The 17,659-nt window shown below is 45.7% G+C and overlaps 1 protein-coding gene across 1 annotated transcript in view; it reads left to right on the forward strand.

Annotated features, from left to right (window-relative positions):
• Positions 1–10,451, forward strand: part of LOC144606038 (coronin-1C-A-like) — a 94,161-nt gene extending 83,710 nt beyond the window's left edge. Inside the window, exons 8-11 of the mRNA XM_078421824.1 lie at positions 552–697; positions 2,657–2,714; positions 5,646–5,876; positions 8,714–10,451. Of these exons, the coding sequence (XP_078277950.1) occupies positions 552–697; positions 2,657–2,714; positions 5,646–5,876; positions 8,714–8,851 (573 nt within the window). The 3' untranslated portion in view covers positions 8,852–10,451. The remainder of the gene's footprint in view (positions 1–551; positions 698–2,656; positions 2,715–5,645; positions 5,877–8,713) is intronic.
• Positions 10,452–17,659: the final 7,208 nt, after the last annotated feature.

Below are 17,659 nucleotides of genomic sequence, written 5' to 3' on the forward strand. Positions count from 1 at the left end.
CACAGTAGCTCACCCGATGGTATGGCTGCCTCTCAGATCCACCTTACCCGGGTTCAATCCTAACCTGGAGTCTGCACCTTCTACCTGTGACTGCAATTGTTTTTTTCCATGTCAAAAGACTCGCTGATAGGGAGTTTAAGCAGTCTCTGTAAATGATCCCTGGTACAGAAGGGTGGTAAGTGAATTCGGGTCCCGTCCCGAAATGTTGGCCATTCCTTTTTCTCCAGAGGTGCTGCGTGACCCACTGATTTACTCCAGCACTTTTGTGTCTATCTGGGGTGGAGTTGACAAGCCTGTGAAAGAAAATGAGCTGCAGGTAAATAAATAAATGAAGGAATGTTACTGATGGCCAGCAGACGTCTGATGGCTTCCTACGTCAGGAGAAACTAAAATATGAAAACTCTGAACCCTGTCTGGTTTTAACTCTCCCCTGCCCATTCATTCCATGGTTTAACCAGCACACCATGATAAAAGCCTCATGGCTTTTGATTTCTGCATTTTGTTTTGAGGCGCCACCTTGATGCATAATTCTTGACTTTTGATCAAAACAGGGGGACTGCACCATTCGCTACTTTGAGATCACTGATGAAGCACCGTTTATCCACTATCTAAACACATTCACCAGCAAGGAACCACAGCGAGGGATGGGATTCATGCCAAAAAGGGGCCTTGATGTCACCAAATGTGAGATTGCCAGGTAAGAGATATTGTTCTGCAGTCCCAATGAACCATGGGCTGCAGTTTCTACTCACTTATTCTGTTCTTTGGCGTGGTTTGCTCATAAGAGGTCCTAGAATCGTACAGCATGGAAACAGGCCCTTCGACCCAACTTCGACCCAAGATGCCCCATCTACCCTAGTCCCACGTTTGGCCCATTTCTCTCTAAACCTTCTTAACCACATCCTTCCTGTAGCTGAGTGACCAAAACTGAATACAATACTCCATGTATCTGTGCAAAAATATTTTAAATGTTGCTGTGGTACCTGCCTCTTCTACCTCCTCTGGCAGCTCGTTCCTACCATCGCCTGTGTGGAAAAAATTGCCGCCTCAGATTCCTATCAATTCTTTCCCCTCTCCCCTTAAACCAATGCCCCTTGGTTCTTGATTCCCCTATGGGTAAAAGATTACGTGTATTCGCCCTATCTGTTCCCCTCATGATCTTGTGCACCTCTATAAGATCGCGGATTCTTGGAGTTTACCCCCAGGCTGCCGGTGTGCCCACTCTCCGGGGAGGCCCAGAAGATTCCAGACACGATAGTCCCCAACAGCAAGCAACAAACCTCAGGACCAACACCGTCTGATTTCACTTCTGCCTTTGTTATTTATTAAATTAGTGGTAACGTGATATAGTGACATACGACAAATCATCCAATCAGGGTTGCCTTTGGGAAGGCAGGTACGTGAGGGTGGGGGCATCAATGAATTGACCTCGTGGCAGACAACCCATGGGGGGAGAGTATTACACCAGCAAATCAGAGGGGGGGTTCAAAGATTCATAGTTGTACAGCATGGGTATGACCCCTGCGGCCTAACTTGTTCATGCTGACCATGAACAGTGGCTATCTACACTAATTCCATTTGCTTGCATTTGGCGCATATAAGATCGCCCCTCATCCTCCAGTGCTCCCAGAAATAAAGTCTTAACCTTTACTTTAGATTTCAGACTTTCGAGTTGCAGTGGGGGGGGGGGGGGGGGGGGGGAAACAGGCCCTTCGGCCCACTCCACAGCAATCCCCGTGCACTAGCAATATTCCTACACACGAGATCATTTAGAATTTTTACCGAAAACAATTACCCTACAAACCTGTACGTCTTTGGAGTGTGGGAGGAAACTGGAGCACCCGGAGAAAACCCACGCAGTCACAGAGAGAATGTACGAACTCCGAACAGACAGCACCCGTGGTCGGGATCGAAGCCGGGTCTCTGGCGCTGTAAAGCAGCAATTCTACCGCTGTGCCACCATGCTGCCCGAACCTGCCCAACCTACGGCTCAGGCCCTCAAGTTCTGACAATATCCTCATAAACTTCTCTCCACTCTTTCCAGAGGAACAACATCCTTCCTATAGCAAGGTGTTGTTATCGGATGGAAAATAGACTGAGCATAATACTACAAATGTGGCCTCACTAACGTCTTGTTGAGCTGTAACATAAATATCCCAACTTCTACACTCAACGCCCTTACTGAGAAGACCAATATACTGAAAGCCTTGACTACCCTATCTACACCATCTCAGGAAACTTTGTACCTACATGCCTAGAACTCTCTGCTTCACAACCCTCCTGGTGTAGCTCCTGCCCAGCTAGGCTTTCCAAAATGCATCACCTCGCACTTATCTGCATTAAACTCTTAACCCGTGCTCAGCCCACTTACCAAATTGATCAACATCCTGCTGTAATTTTTGATATTCAAATGGTGAAGATTGTGGAACATTTGGTAGAGTTTGCATTTAACTTAGCTTTTTTTCCACAGTATTTTGGTTTCCAAAACAACGTTAGCTTCACCCATTACACTGGCTGTACTTATGGCATGAATTAATCATCATTTGGAATTTCTATTTAATGCATTCTTGACACACATGCTACCTTTTAAAGAATCCAATATGGACCGGCCTTTGCACTGTTTGAAGTACTTTATTGTTTTAATTTCTGCTTGCAGGTTTTTCAAGCTTCACGAAAGAAAATGTGAGCCGATCGTCATGACTGTGCCAAGGAAGGTGAGTTGCATTTTCAGTGTCCATGCTTCTGCATATTCCAGCAGAGATGTGTACACGTTTGTGATTGATGCTCATTCCACTGAAGACTAAACAAATGAAGGATGCATGCTTGAAGATCTTGTCTGTGGTAGCGAGTAATGAAACTACTGAAAGCCTTAAGCAGAGAAATATTTAAATAGAAGATATGTGATGGTTTGTGTGGAAGGAACTGCAGATGCTGGTTTACACCAAAGATGGACGCAAAATCCGGGTCGAGACCCTTCATCAGACTGGAGTCTGCAGTCTGAAGAAGGGTCTCGCCCCAAAACATCACCTATTCCTTTCCTCCAGAGGTGCTGCCTGACCCGCTGAGTTACTCCAGCTTTTAGTGTCTGTTATTATATGTGATGGTTTGATTGATCGGAAAATACAGCTTGGTAGCGGGCCCTTTCACCCCACTGAGTCAATACCGATATCAATAATTCGTTCACACAAATTCTGTGTTATTTCACTTTCTCAAATACTGTGTTATTTCACTTTCACTTCCTTATCCTACAAATTGTCAAATGCTGTGAGCATAGTCGATGAAGAGAACAAACTTCATGATCTAACTGGCATTGATCTAGGCACCAAATTTGGATTTTGCAAATTCACTCCCAGCTCATTTCACCTTGCAAAGTTTTCCTCAAACATCTGGACTGGTGTCTCAATTGAGAAAACGTATCTGGCGGTGAGTTGAGCAATGGCCTTACACTGATATAATCAAAGAATTAGTGTTACAGACAATATCATGGATAACCACCTTCATTGACTAAGATACCACTTTTTGTGTCATCTGCAAACTGTAAAACCATACCACCTCCTTTCTCATCCAAGTCGCTAATATAAAGTAGACGGGCGAGGATCCGTTGGGTCCAAATCTCTCCTGCGGGTGCAGCAACCCCTGTTGGGTGCAAACCTCTGCTGCGGGCCCGGCAACCCTCCCAAAACTGACGATCTGTCGACCCATTCCCGGCCGGGGAGTGTCCCTGGGGATGTGGGCGGGCGAGGAGGGAGATGAAAGGGGAGAGGTAGCCACTCACCTCGGCCCCGTTCGCCCATCGCGTCGGCCAGAGCGAGCCGTGGACCCATTGGGTGGAAACCTCCATCAGCGGCAGCTCGGCGGCGACAGCCATCTTGTTTGGCCCTCTGCCGCCGCGCTGCATCACGGGAGGAAGGTCCACTCCCGTCACTCGGGCGGGTCCCACCCCCGCTGGCCATCTTGGCCATCCCCCCCTCATTGGCCACCACTCCTGTCACTCGGGTGGGTCCCGCCCCCGGCAGCCATCATGGGCCCCCCATTGGCCGTCACTCGGGTGGGTCCCATTGTGACGTCGAACGTAGCTGATGGCCAGGGATGGTGGAGCCGTGATTTTTTAAAGTTTAAAAAGTCAATAAATTAAAAACTCAGCAGGACAGGCAACATCTCTGGATAGAAGAAATGGGTGACATTTCGAGTCGAGACCCTTTTCAGAGGGTCTACACCAGAAACGTCACCGATTCCTTCTATCCAGAGATGCTGCCTGTCCCGCTGAGTTACTGCAGCATTTTGTGTCTAACTGCAAATGCTGGTTTGTACCAAGGATAGACACAAAGTGCTGGAGGAACTCAGCGGGTCAGGCAGCATCTCTGGAGGAAAAATGGTAAGCAAAGTTTTGTTCGGGACCCTTCTTCAGACTGTTTCTTCACCACTTTGTGCTCTCGAGATGCTGCCTGACCCGCTGAGTTACTCCGAAGAAGGGTCCCCACCAAAACGTTACCTGTCCGTTTCCTCCAGATCCACTGTGTTTCTCCAGCACCTTTTGTGTCCATTTTTGTTTCTAAACCTTTCCTGCTCTAGGAGCTGCCCTCCACTTAGTGCCCGTTTTCAGTAAAATCTTATGTAGATGTGCTGTGTCATTAACGCATTGTATTGGCTTCCCCTTTGTGTGCTACTTCCTATTTTTCATGCGTTCTTTTTCTAACGGCACTTATTGTACAAAACAGCATTGCGATGATAGTTGAGATTCCACACCTTAAAGTCAATTTTTAAAATGACCGTGCTCCTCTGTCAGAGCAGAATAAGAGCTTGGTGCTTCTTCATCTTGCACTCAGTCCGTGGGTCACTTTGGCTGATGGTAGACAATAATTCCTAACAATTCTAAGGTCCAGAGAATTAATTAAAAGAAAACTCATGGCACTAACGATAACTCGCCTAACATTTTGGATTTTCAACATTTGCAATTTTTTGTAACCCTGCTTTCTTGTGAAGTAATTTTGGCAGCTTTATAAGACTTTGGTTGAGCTGCTTTTGGAACATTGCGTGCATTTCTGGTTGCCCCATCACAGGAAGGATGTGGAGGCTTTTCCAGAATGATGCTTAGATTAGGACGTTTAAGCTACAGGGAGAGGTTGGGCAGACTTGGATTGTTTTCTCCGGAACACCGGGGGTTGCGGGGAGACCTAATAGAAGTATATAAAATTAGGAGGCATAGATAGGGTAGACAATCAGAACCTTTCTCCTAGGAGAGGAAAATCAATACTAGTGGGCATGGCTTTAAACTGAGAGAGCCAAAATGAAAGATGATGTGTGGGGCAAGTTTTGTTTCTTACACAGAGAGTAGTAGGTGCTACCCTCTGTGTTTAAACAAAAAGTCCTGCACATCTCCTTTAAACATTACTTCTCTCAGTTTAAAGCTATGCTCTGTGATTTTTGAATGCACTGCCGGGGTGATGGTTGAGGGCGAAATTACAGGGGCATTTAAGGGACTTTTGGGTATGAGTATGGATATACAAGGAATGGAAAGATATGTCCCGGCAGATAAGAGTTGATCTTGGCATCATGTCCAGCACAGACATTGTGGGCCGAAGGCCCTCTTCTTGTGCTGTACTTTTCCATGTTGTGTGTTAACTGGTCCTTCTCGTTCTTCCCAGTCTGACCTTTACCAGGATGACTTGTATCCGGATACACCTGGACCAGAACCGGCAATGGAAGCAGAGGAATGGTTTGAAGGGAAAAATAAGGATCCCATTCTCATCTCCATGAGGGATGGCTACGTCCCGGTCAAAAACCGAGAGTTTAAACCTCAAAAAATCTCCTTAGACATACGACAAAAGAAAAATGAAAGTGGCGATACGCCACTGAAAGGAACTTCTCTCATTGCAGTGAGTATATTCGCAGCCCTTTGCTTTCTCTTCCCATTTCTCCCAAATGCAGATCCTTAAAATGTGGTCCTTCCATTTTATTGAAGTGTATTCTCCTTTCTATAATTTATATTTTAAGGATCACAGAAATGGGAAACTTGTTCATCCCTCCCTCAACTGTGGTTGAGTTTGTACAATGTAACTCAGCTCTTAAATGAATCTGCTTTTCTCACGTCATCTTCACCTCCTACCTCCCAGATCTTTTTCATTCAAAAGGACACACACGTGCTCATAACTCAGCAGGGCAGGCATCATCTCTGGAAAACATGGATAGTTGTCGTTTTGGGTCAGGACCCCTTCTTCAGACAGTCATCTTTTTCACTCATCTAACTTTCTGTGAAAACAAATTTAATTTTGTCATCTATTCCCCTTCAAAGCACAAGGCTATAAACCTTTTGAAAGGGACAGAGCAAGTTGACAAAGCAAACAGCATGTGGACTCTCGGCATAAAAGCGGGTACAAAAGCAAGGGAATTGTATAACAGTATAACAGAGCTTTATTTGTCATTCGGTACCGAGGTACCGAACGAAACTACATAGCAGTCATAAAAAAAAGAACACAAGACACATAACCCCAACACAAACGTCCATCACAGTGACTCCAAACACCCCCTCACTGTGATGGAGGCAACAAAACTTCCACTCTCTTCCCCACGCCCACCGACAGACAGCTCGTCCCCGACCGACCCGCACAGTCCCCGCAAGGGGATGGAAGTCCCCGCGGCCGAATCGCACCGGGCGCTGAAACGTCTCGCGGCCGAGCCGGGCGATGAAAGGCCCCGCGACCAAGCCTTGCGCAGCTAAGTCCCGTGGCCGAGCCGCACCGGGCGATATTAAGTCCCGCGGCCGAGCCGCACCAGCGATGAAAAGTCCCACGGCCGAGCTGCACCGGGCGATGTAAAGTCCTGCGGCCGAGCCGCACCGGGCGATGTTAGGCCCCGCAGCCGAGCTGCACCGGGCACTGTTAGGTCCAGCGGCCGAGCCGCACCAGCGATGTAAAGTCCCGCGGCCAAGCCGCACCGGGCGATGAAAAGTCCCGCGGCCGAGCCGCACCGGGCACTGTTAAGTCCAGCGGCCAAGCCGCACCGGGCGATGTAAAGTCCAGTGGCCGAGCCGCACCGGGCGATGTAAAGTCCAGCGGCCGAGCCGCACCCCGCGCCGTGAGGAAGAGAAAAGTTTCCCCACCACCCCCCCACCCACACCACCACCCCCCCCCCCCCCACCCACACCACCACCCCCCCACACATACACAACCAAAAAAAAATACAAGAACCATCCCAACACCGACACACAACAAAAAAAAGGAAAAAAGACGAACAGACTGCTAGCGAGCCGCAGCCGTTAGGCGCCGCCACTTCCGCTTTAGGTTGGGTCTAACTAGAATATTGTCAGTTTTGGTCAAAAGCTGGAACTCAAAACCATAAATGTACTTTCATTCTAAGATCTCTTCAAATTACACTCCTCGGTTCTCCCAGTTTAGGCAGTGCCTTGTTTCACTTCAATGTGCAGCCATTTCTCTTAAAACTCTAGGCTTCTAGCCTGAAAGTTCATGCCATGTTTCTTAACAGTCACTCAGAAAGCTCCAACAGTGAATCCATACAAAATAGATGCCTGGCTTGGTTTAGTTTGGAGATAGAGCGTGGAAAGAAGACCTTCGGCCCACTGAGTCCATGCCGACCAGCGATCCCCGCACACTAATACTATTCTACACACCAAGGACAGTTTACAATTTTTTACAATAAGTACGGATCCCTGCCCTCCATGCCAGTCACTGCATTATTGAATCGTTTTTTAAAGTATCTGCCTGCATAACATCTGTTTTAAAAGTTTATGCAATTGCTCAAAAGGGTTCACATTTAATGAATGTCATTGCAGTGAATGTTAAATAGGTAAATATGGCAATTATTTTGTATGCCAAGATCTGCCGAAATGCAAAGAGATGCTTGGTGTTTATTTTTGTCCAGGCAAACTGATCTTAACAAAGGAGGATGTTTCCTGTGTTGCAATCAAAGCCACATTGCAATAGTTATCAAGAGGCAAGCGTGTTCAGTTGTCGTATGTACTGACAACAGAACAATGAAATTCTTTCCTGCTGCAGCTTAACAGGCCCATTTATGCAATAATACAGATAATGTACAATAATCAAGAATAGAATAAATTAATAACCATGATATTTGAAAACCAATGTCAGTGATGAAGCCAGAGACTCATTCTATAAAAGACTTTGTGTCCTTCATATTTTGTTTGCAATTTCCACTGGGTTTGTACATTTGCAATAGGGTCTTCATTCTTGGCGCTAGCTTTTTGAGCCAGAATTTGCTGACAAATATTGGCCTTGAGGTTTTTAATGGTACAGGTTTCTAATGGTGAGTGTTGAGCCTCGCCAATAGTAGCAATGTTTTGTATAATATATTTACTAAACCCTTGGTCTCCAACCCGAAATGTCGCCTGTCCATGTTCTCCACAAATTATACCTGACCGCTGAGTTACTCCAGCATTTTGTCTTACTTCACCAAAACATTGTTGGTTTTGATACCCTCTACAACATTTCTTTTGAATTCAGATGTTGGACACACTATTGAACTATTTTACTGCCTATTGTTAGAACTGCAACCTTGGTTCTTCACTAAAATGTGTGACTGTTCTTTAGTAATGGTCCTGAAATTCATGCTCTTCTACGGCTTACCTGAAGGGCACGAGTACATTAAGAAAAGGTCTCTTTTGCACCCTGAGAGCTGATCGCAAGAGTGTGCAGAAAGACGGAAGGTGAAATGTCTTCTCTTGTGCTTTGGTTTTCAGAATTCCGAATCCAAGTTGGACGAGCTGGTGCAGGAGATCAAAACTCTGAAGGCCACCGTTGCTAGCCAAGACGAGCGCATTGCCAACCTTGAGGATCAGATGGCCAAGATCGCTATCTGTAGCCAGTATTCTGCTTAATTATGGGGGTACAACTGTCTGGTGCGGATTATCAGATTCTCCAAAAACCAAACTCTAACCCCCGTTACCCTGCCATTGATTGAAGCACCTTCAGCTTTCCAGTATCAAACCGCCCTTTCTTTCCTCCTCTCTCACTGGACTAACCTTGTTGCAATTTGGAAACACAATACATTTTTTTTAAATAGAATTTATTTTCTGGATTTTTAATGCCAAGAGGAATCTATTCTTTTTTTTCTCTACACTTTCCACATCAAAAAAAAGTATTAATTTTTTTTATTCCTAACTTGAGTCCTATGCATATTATCAAAGGTGTGCTCTACTCTAATTCTAGAGTGATTTCCAGGTTAAATGGGCTTGTCTGTCTCTTGTCTGTCAGGTACCTGTTTTTAAGTGACTACACATTCCATGTACAAGTGTACAGCACCATTGAAGAACACTTAATGGGTTCAACTCTTATAGAGCAAATAAAATGGTGATCTGTCATTAAATATACTTCCAGCTGCAAAGATAAAACATTGATTATAAAATACTCTGGTGGTTTGTGCTTTTTATTCCAACTTTTTTTTAAAAACATTGGTGCAAAAAGGCTCCATTAGGAAATGCTCTTCAATAAATAAACAAAGCATCAGCAGAGGCTGAGAAGAATTGTATATGAACCTAATGTTGTCTCTGTGTCTTGCATTTTACTGCACTGCAAGCTGGAAATTAAAATACTTTTCTTTTTTCGTTCACCTATGCTATTGCTCTTTCTCCATTGAGGTCAACGTGCATCACAGGCAGATAGGGCAGGTCCTTTTCAGGAAGGCCCTGGGAGGTGTTGCTGAGCAGAGCGATCTCGAGATATGGGCGTGGGCAAGATGCTTAGAGATGACTGTCTAGTGTTTTTGGTAGTGATCAGATCGTGTGAAATATTACAGCATCAATGAGGGTTAGGAAGTTAACTTGCAGAGTTAGTTTGGTTGAGACTTTGAAGGCTGAAATTTTAGGCGAAGAAACAAGGCGGAGTGTTGCAAGTCAAAGGAGGAGAGAACGTGCAAATACTATGGAAAGAGAGAAGAGGACTTAGCTCATATTTGTACAAATGTTTTTTGATATTCTTGGGGTAATTATAAGATTTTAGGCATATGTGAAATTAAAATCTCTGGCTAAAAATACTTCACCTCACCAATGCCATTCTCATACATATAAAATTGAGAGGCTTGGACAGGGCAGACTGTCAGAACCTCTCTCCCAGGGAGAATCAATCAAACTATAGAGAACATAGCTTTAAGGTGAACGGGGTGAAGTTTAAAGGAGATGTGAGGGGCAGGTCTTTTACACAGAGTGATGAGTGCCTGGAATGTGCTACCAGAGGTGGTAGTGGAGGCAGATACAAGAGTTTTTTAAGTAGGCAGGTGGATATGTAAGGAATGAAGGGACATGAATCGCATGCAGACAGGAGATTAGTTTTAACTTGGCATCATATTCTGCACCAACTTTTGGGCCTAAGGGCCTGTTTTGATGCTGTTTTGATCTATGTTTGATGTTCACTGTAATTTTGCATATTAAGAATTTAAGTTTGAAGGCCTAATATGAATGATTAAAACCGCTTATTGTTTAACCGACTGATTGCTCATATCCTGTACAGAAAATCTCTGCTGCCACAGATTCTGCTTGACTACAGAGGCTTGTCAAGGAGGAAGTCCAGTGCTTCCCAGGAAGCCTGCACTGGTGTGAGATGTTGACTCGATGAGTCATTGAGTACTGTCTGGACCAGGTGGAAATGACCAGCAGTCTCGAGTCGAGATCTGAGCCGTGAAGCGATGCAGCACATACTCTGGCTGCAGTCATTGCATTTCAGACTAGTCTTTGGTTTAACTAATTTCTTCGTAGTCTGCTGTTTTTATTCCAATCCTACAACAGCATCCCCTTTTGTTACATCCACTTCCCTCATGTTTCCAAAGTTTTGGGGCACAGTGCAGCGGTAGAGTTGCTGCCTTGTAGCACCAGAGTCACGAGTTCAATCCTGACTACGGGTGCTGCCTGGGGTTTAAGAACTTAATGAAAACACATGACCTTGGACACTGCAACGCATCTGGATCATGGCCATGATCAACATCAAGATCTTGGCCACATCTGGATGCCACAGAGTGCTTGTTTGGAGTGGGATAACATCAGAACACTCTGGTTTAGACTCATCAGTGCCAATGACTGAGAGCTCGAGTTCACTTGATTCTATCAGCTGCCCATCGCACGGAGAAATGTGCAGATATTTTTGAGCATCTTTTGAGATGCTTTTGACAAACTTCCATTTTGAATTAAGTAATCCATTTATAATTGAAAAAGTTAGCATGAAGCAATAGTTTTGTAGATGCAAAAGACCAGTTCCTGTGTCTAAAATTGCTTAAAGAGAAAATTTAAATGTAGGTAATTAGAGTATATAAACTTACCATCAGACTTCAATCATTTTGTGTTTTTATTCAATCATCAGATGCAAACATCACTGGTGAGGTCACTCACCATTAATGCTTATGCCTCATTCCCTTTGAACCGATGCCATTTTGTAAGGCTGGTTTAGGTTTATTGTTGTCATGTTTACTGAGGTACAGTGAAAAGCTTTGCTTTCCAAACAGATCAGATCTACTGTACAGTGTCAGCGTCAGTGCTCTGTGTCCAGTATCAGAGGTCACAGTAGATGAAAAGAGCCAGGTTCCTTCCCTCAGGAATTAGTGGGTTTTTGAGAATTTAGTCAGATGAATGTGTGGAAACAGGCCCTTCGCCCCAACTTGCCCACACCGACCAACATGTCCCATCTACACTAAAGGTTGTTGGCACATTGGCCTTCATCATAATTTAGTCCTTTTATTGTTTTATCTGGTTGCAACTTCTGCCCCAGGATAGAATAGTAAGCTATGCATTTTGTAAAAATAGTTAATTTATCAATGCTGTCGGAAACATTGCCTTGATATTCCAGTTATGTAATACAGGTCCACCGATTTATCCGGCATCCTTAGTTCCAGAGCCTTTCTGGATTATCTATTTTGCCGGACCAACAGAGGTCACTGCCTTGGGGGGGCTGAGACACCAGCCCAAAGTTGGCCTTGGAAGTCGGCTATGGGAATGGATCTGCTGGCTCTGGCCAGAGCCCCAGCCGCAGGGGGGGCAAATTCGACCTACTGCTCGGCTGCGGAAGTCCCGATAAGGTAGAGATCAGCTGCCTCACCTGACCTAGGCGTCACATTTCCAGGGAGGGGAGGGTTTTGTCCAGATTAAAAGGGGGGAGGGGTGGGGAACGAGCCATCAGTTGCCAGAAAATTGGTGGTGGACCTGTATTACACAGTATAAAACAAGATGAGCCTAAATGCACCACAGACAAAGGGATCACAACTCAACAAAGGTGGACGCTGTCAGAATCGAGACCATGCAAAAACATTTCAGCAAAACCAGGCCCTGATTTGTGTGCGGCCAGGGTGTCCGGCTTAGCTGAGCTGCAGACCATTACAATGATGCATAGATTCCAGGAAACCTGTGAGACTGATTTATACCACAAATGGCCGGGACATTTTCACCATTCCACAGAAACTCTCACTGGATGGGAAAACAACTAATTATCTCACTTCTGCTCCCAATCAATGACCTGAGTTCCTTCAGTTACAAGCGTTATGTTTGCCACAGCTCTCTAGACCATCCTAGAAAGCCAGGGACGCATTAACTTGGTCCGAAGGTTTTAATACATCCTACCTCAAACTTACACTAAACAAAATCACATGTGTTTAATAGATTGGACATGATGTACTCAGCTTCTGCTACATTGGACCACTGGTCATCCCAACCATCTTCAGCTTCTTCATTAACGAACTTCCTTCCACTCCTGCGGTCAGAAGTGGGACCATCACTGATGATCGCACAATGTTCAGCACCATTTGTGACTTGGAGAATGAAGTCCACATCCAAATGCAGCAAGACCTGGACAATATCCAGGTGTGGGGTGATAGGTAACAAGTCATATTCATGCCACGCCAGTGCCAGGCAGTTCAGTTGAGTTTATTGTCACGTGTACCGAGGGACAGTGACAAGCCCAGGTATCACCTCCTGACATTCGATTTGCGCTACCATCACTGAATCCCCCCACTGTCAATATCCCGTGGATTAGCTGGTGCCACCATATTCACAATGTGGCTTCATGAGCAGGTTAGATGCTGGGATCCTGTGGTGAGAAAACCATCTCACCCCAAAGCCTGCCCACCATCGGCTAGGCTAAAGTCAAGGAATGGAATATTCTCCATGTGCGGCTTCAACAACTCTCAAGAAACACAATACTATACAAGACATAACATCCTGGGCACCATATCCTCAATATTGATGGTCTCCCAGTATCCACCTCCCCTCACATCCGGAATCTTGGAATCATCTTTGATCAAACCCTCTCCTTCGACAAACACATCAATCACATCACCAAGACAGCCTTCTTCCACCTCAAAAACATCGCCCGTCTCCGTCCATCCCTCTCCTCCACAGCTGCAGAAACCCTCATCCACGCCTTCATCACCTCCCGTCTGGACTACTGCAACAGCCTCCTCTATGGCTCACCCTCAAAAATCATCAGTAAACTTTAATACATTCAAAACTCCGCTGCCCGTCTACTCACCCACTCCCCGATCCGTGACCATATCACCCCCGTCCTTTACAAGCTCCACTGGCTCCCCAGAGAATCCAGTACAAAATCCTCCTCATGACCTACAAAGCCCTCCATAACCTGGCCCCATCCTACCTGACTGACCTCCTCCACAGACACACTCCCACCTGCACCCTCCACTCTGCTGCTGCCAACCTCCTGTCCCCCCCCATCCGGACCAAACTCAGATCCTGGGGGGACAGGGCTTTCTCCATCGCTGCTCCCACCCTCTGGAACTCACTACCCCAAACCGTCAGAGACTCCTCCTCACTCACCACATTCAAAACATCACTGAAGTCTCACCTGTTCAGCACTGCCTTCAACTACTGACCGTCACCTCACCTTCTGTCTCCTTTTTCTGTTCGTTTACTTATTTATCTATTTATTTTCTTCTCGATGTTCTAGAAATCCCTGTAAAGCGTCTTTGAGTGTTTGAAAAGCGCTATATAAATGTAATGCATTATTATTATTATTATTATAGAGTCCACTGGCACTCCTGGATCCCATGCTATCTAACCTTCCAGAGCAGCCTACCATGTGGAATCTTATCAAATCAAATGCTTTGCTGAAATAGAACCTTATCAATGGCTTGCTGAAGTCCCTAACAGGAGAGTACAAGCACCTGCCCTTGACATTCAATGGCATTATCATGGGAGAATCTCCCACAAGCAGCCTTGGCTGAAGAAAGGCCCTGACCCAAAAAACATCACCTATCCATGTTCTCCAGGGACCCTGCGTTACTTTGTGTCTAGCCTTTTTTGTTAAGTGAATAGCCTTTGCAAAACAAAAATCAAAGTGATTCTTGCTGATTAGAAGGCTGATTAACAAATGTATAGCATGCACTGGGTAAAATGCTGCAAATACACTGGGCCAGGTAGCATGCCTGCTGAGAGTGAAATCTTAAAATCTTGAACTCTTGAAATCGAAGCACTGTTGGCTTGAGTGTGGAAGCAAAATGTCTGAGCAAAATTGAAGTGAGTTAGCACCAAAGGAAATCACTCCAGCGGTTTTTAGTTCTTTTTTAGTTTTAAAGACACAGCACGGAAACAGGTCCTTCAGCCCACCGAGTCCGCACTGACCAGCGAGCCCCGCACATTAACACTATCAATAGACAATAGACAATAGGTGCAGGAGTAGGCCATTCAGCCCTTCGAGCCAGCACCGCCATTCAATGCGTTCATGGCTGATCACTCTCAATCAGTACCCCGTTCCTGCCTTCTCCCCATACCCCCTCACTCCGCTATCCTTAAGAGCTCTATCCAGCTCTCTCTTGAAAGCATCCAACGAACTGGCCTCCACTGCCTTCTGAGGCAGAGAATTCCACACCTTCACCACTCTCTGACTGAAAAAGTTCTTCCTCATCTCCGTTCTAAATGGCCTACCCCTTATTCTTAAACTGTGGCCCCGTGTTCTGGACTCCCCCAACATTGGGAACATGTTTCCTGCCTCTAATGTGTCCAATCCCCTAATTATCTTATATGTTTCAATAAGATCCCCCCTCATCCTTCTAAATTCCAGTGTATACAAGCCTAATTGCTCCAGCCTTTCAACATACGACAGTCCCGCCATTCCGGGAATCAACCTAGTGAACCTACGCTGCACGCCCTCCTACACTATCCTACACTAGGGACAATTTACAATTATACCAAGCCAATTAACCTACAGACCTGTACGTCTTTGGAGTGTGGGAGGAAACCCACGCAGGTCACGGGGAGAACGTACAAACCCCGTACAGACAAGCACCTGTAGTCAGGATCACACCCGGGTCTCTGGCGCTGTAAGGCAGCAACTCTACCGCTGTGTCACCATGCTGCTTTGTCGGAGATTAATCATCCCAGACCTCGGAGTTTTTGTTTTTGTTTTTTTTAAAGATACAGTGCGGAAACAGGCCCTTCGGCCCACCGAGTCCCGCCGCCCAGCGATCTCCGCACACTAACACTATCCTACACACACTAGGGACAATTTTTACATTTACCCAGTCAATTAACCTACATACCTGTACGTCTTTGGAGTGTGGGAGGAAACCGAAGATCTCGTAAAAAACCCACGCAGGTCACGGGGAGAACGTACAAACTCCGTACAGACGGCGCCCGTAGTCAGGATCGAACCTGAGTTTCCGGCGCTGCATTCGCTGTAAGGCAGCAACTCTACCGCTGCGCCACCGTGCCGCCGTGGGGAAGTTCTCTGGGGAAGTGTCCTAGGCCCAACTATCTACATCAGTTTCTTCAATGACCTTCCTTCCACCATAGGTCAGGAACGGGGGATGCCTGTCCATAATCATACAGGTTCAATTACGTTTGCAACTCCTCAGCAAAAGAATCAGACCATGTCTTCAAATAACAAGACCTGAGACACTCCTCAGATTATCAGATCGGATTAGTGCATTGTCGTATCTGCCACGATGCAATGAAATTTCAAATTTGCGTGAAGTACAGAGAGTAAAAAAGAAAATACAATAAGTCCACAATAAAAATAACAAAATGCAAAGCAACAATGTGCAATGGTGGTTGTGTATTCTGACGCAGAACATTTGATTAGTACGGGTGTCCAGGCTTATGGGGAGAAGGTAGGAGAATGGGGTTAAGAGGGAAAGCTATGATTGAATAGCTGAGTAGACTTGATGGGCCAAATGGCCTAATTCTGCTGCTAGAACTTATGAACATAAACATGAACAAAAAAAGTGCTCAGGAGCAATAATGGAAAACCCAAAAGAGGTGGAGTTCGAAGTGAGAAGACGTGTCAGCACCTCCAGGAAGGAGTTGATTGAATGTGGAGGCTGGTGGGATGGAAGATGAGGCTTATCGTTGAGGGGAGAGTGGATGAGACCAGCAGCATGGGAAATAGAGTAGACTCACAGCCCCGTCAGCTATGATGGGGTGAGGAACCAAGAATAGAGAAATAGGAAACGGAAAATCATAGGAGGCTTGGAAGAGATGATGTGATCACTGGGAATCTGTGCACTGGTAATGGATGCTGGAAACTCATCTGTGAGCAGGCTGGAATGTCTTGGAGAATTTATGAGACCTTTGAATTCTTAGTTTAGTTTCGAGATACAGCGTGGAAATAGGCCCTTCAGCCCACCGAGTCCGCGCTGACCATCGATTACCTCGCACACTAGTTCTATCCTACACATTCGGGGGAGAATTTTACAGAAGCCAATTAACCTATAAACCTGCACATCTTTGGAACCAGAGCGCCCAGTGAAAGCTCACACAGTCAAAAGGAGAGGGTACAAACTCTGTCAAGACAGCAACCGTAGTCAGAATTGAACCTGGGTCTCTGGCGCTGTAAAGCAGCAACTCTACAACAGTGCCACTGTGCCACCCAAGATTCCATATGAGCCAGTTTTGTTTCCCATACTTCTCCACCCAACCACATCAACCAAAAGCAAGGATAGGATTTCTGTGACCTCCTCTACCACACCTTTTCTATCCACATTTAACAGACACTTTCTGTCAACTTTAAAGTGTTGCCACCTCGAGACACATCTTTCTCCTACTTCAGCAAGGAGCTGTTTCATCCATAACTCCCTAATTTCCTCGTTCATCTCCATCAACACCTTTTGTCCTCGTGCTACTTCCTGTGCAACCACAGGAAATGCAACACCTGTCTCTTTTACCTTACACCTCCAACCACCCATGGCCTCCTTCAGATAAGGACAAAACATTTGCCAACGTGTTTCGTTTGAAGCATGTCATCTGCTTTATGTTAAAGAAACCCAAGGCAGATCGGGTAACCATTGGAAACAGGTACTATCACGACATTTAAGAAACTTTCTGACAGGTACATGGATAGGCTAGGTTTAGAGGGATATGGGCCAAACACAGGCAGGTGGAATTAGTGTAGATGGGGCATGTTGGTCGGCAAGGGTAAGTTGGGCCGAAGGGCCTGTTTTCATGCTGTATGACTATGACTCCCTGTGACTCAAGAGAGTGACTCAGGCAGAGTACCTTAGTCACTACACTCAGATAAAATAGGTAACCCTGAGTTTCTAGTTGCCCATCACATAATTCTCCATCCCATTCTTACTCTGGCCGCATGAACCGTTCCAACGAAGCCCAGTGCGAAGTCCTATGGTCCCATAATCAGTGCTTAACAGAAGGGTCGGAAACCAAGCGTTTGTGTACCATTGTCACAACTGACTCATGAAACCT

Source organism: Rhinoraja longicauda, chromosome 25 (genome assembly GCF_053455715.1).
Source record: "Rhinoraja longicauda isolate Sanriku21f chromosome 25, sRhiLon1.1, whole genome shotgun sequence".
NCBI lineage: Eukaryota > Metazoa > Chordata > Chondrichthyes > Rajiformes > Arhynchobatidae > Rhinoraja > Rhinoraja longicauda.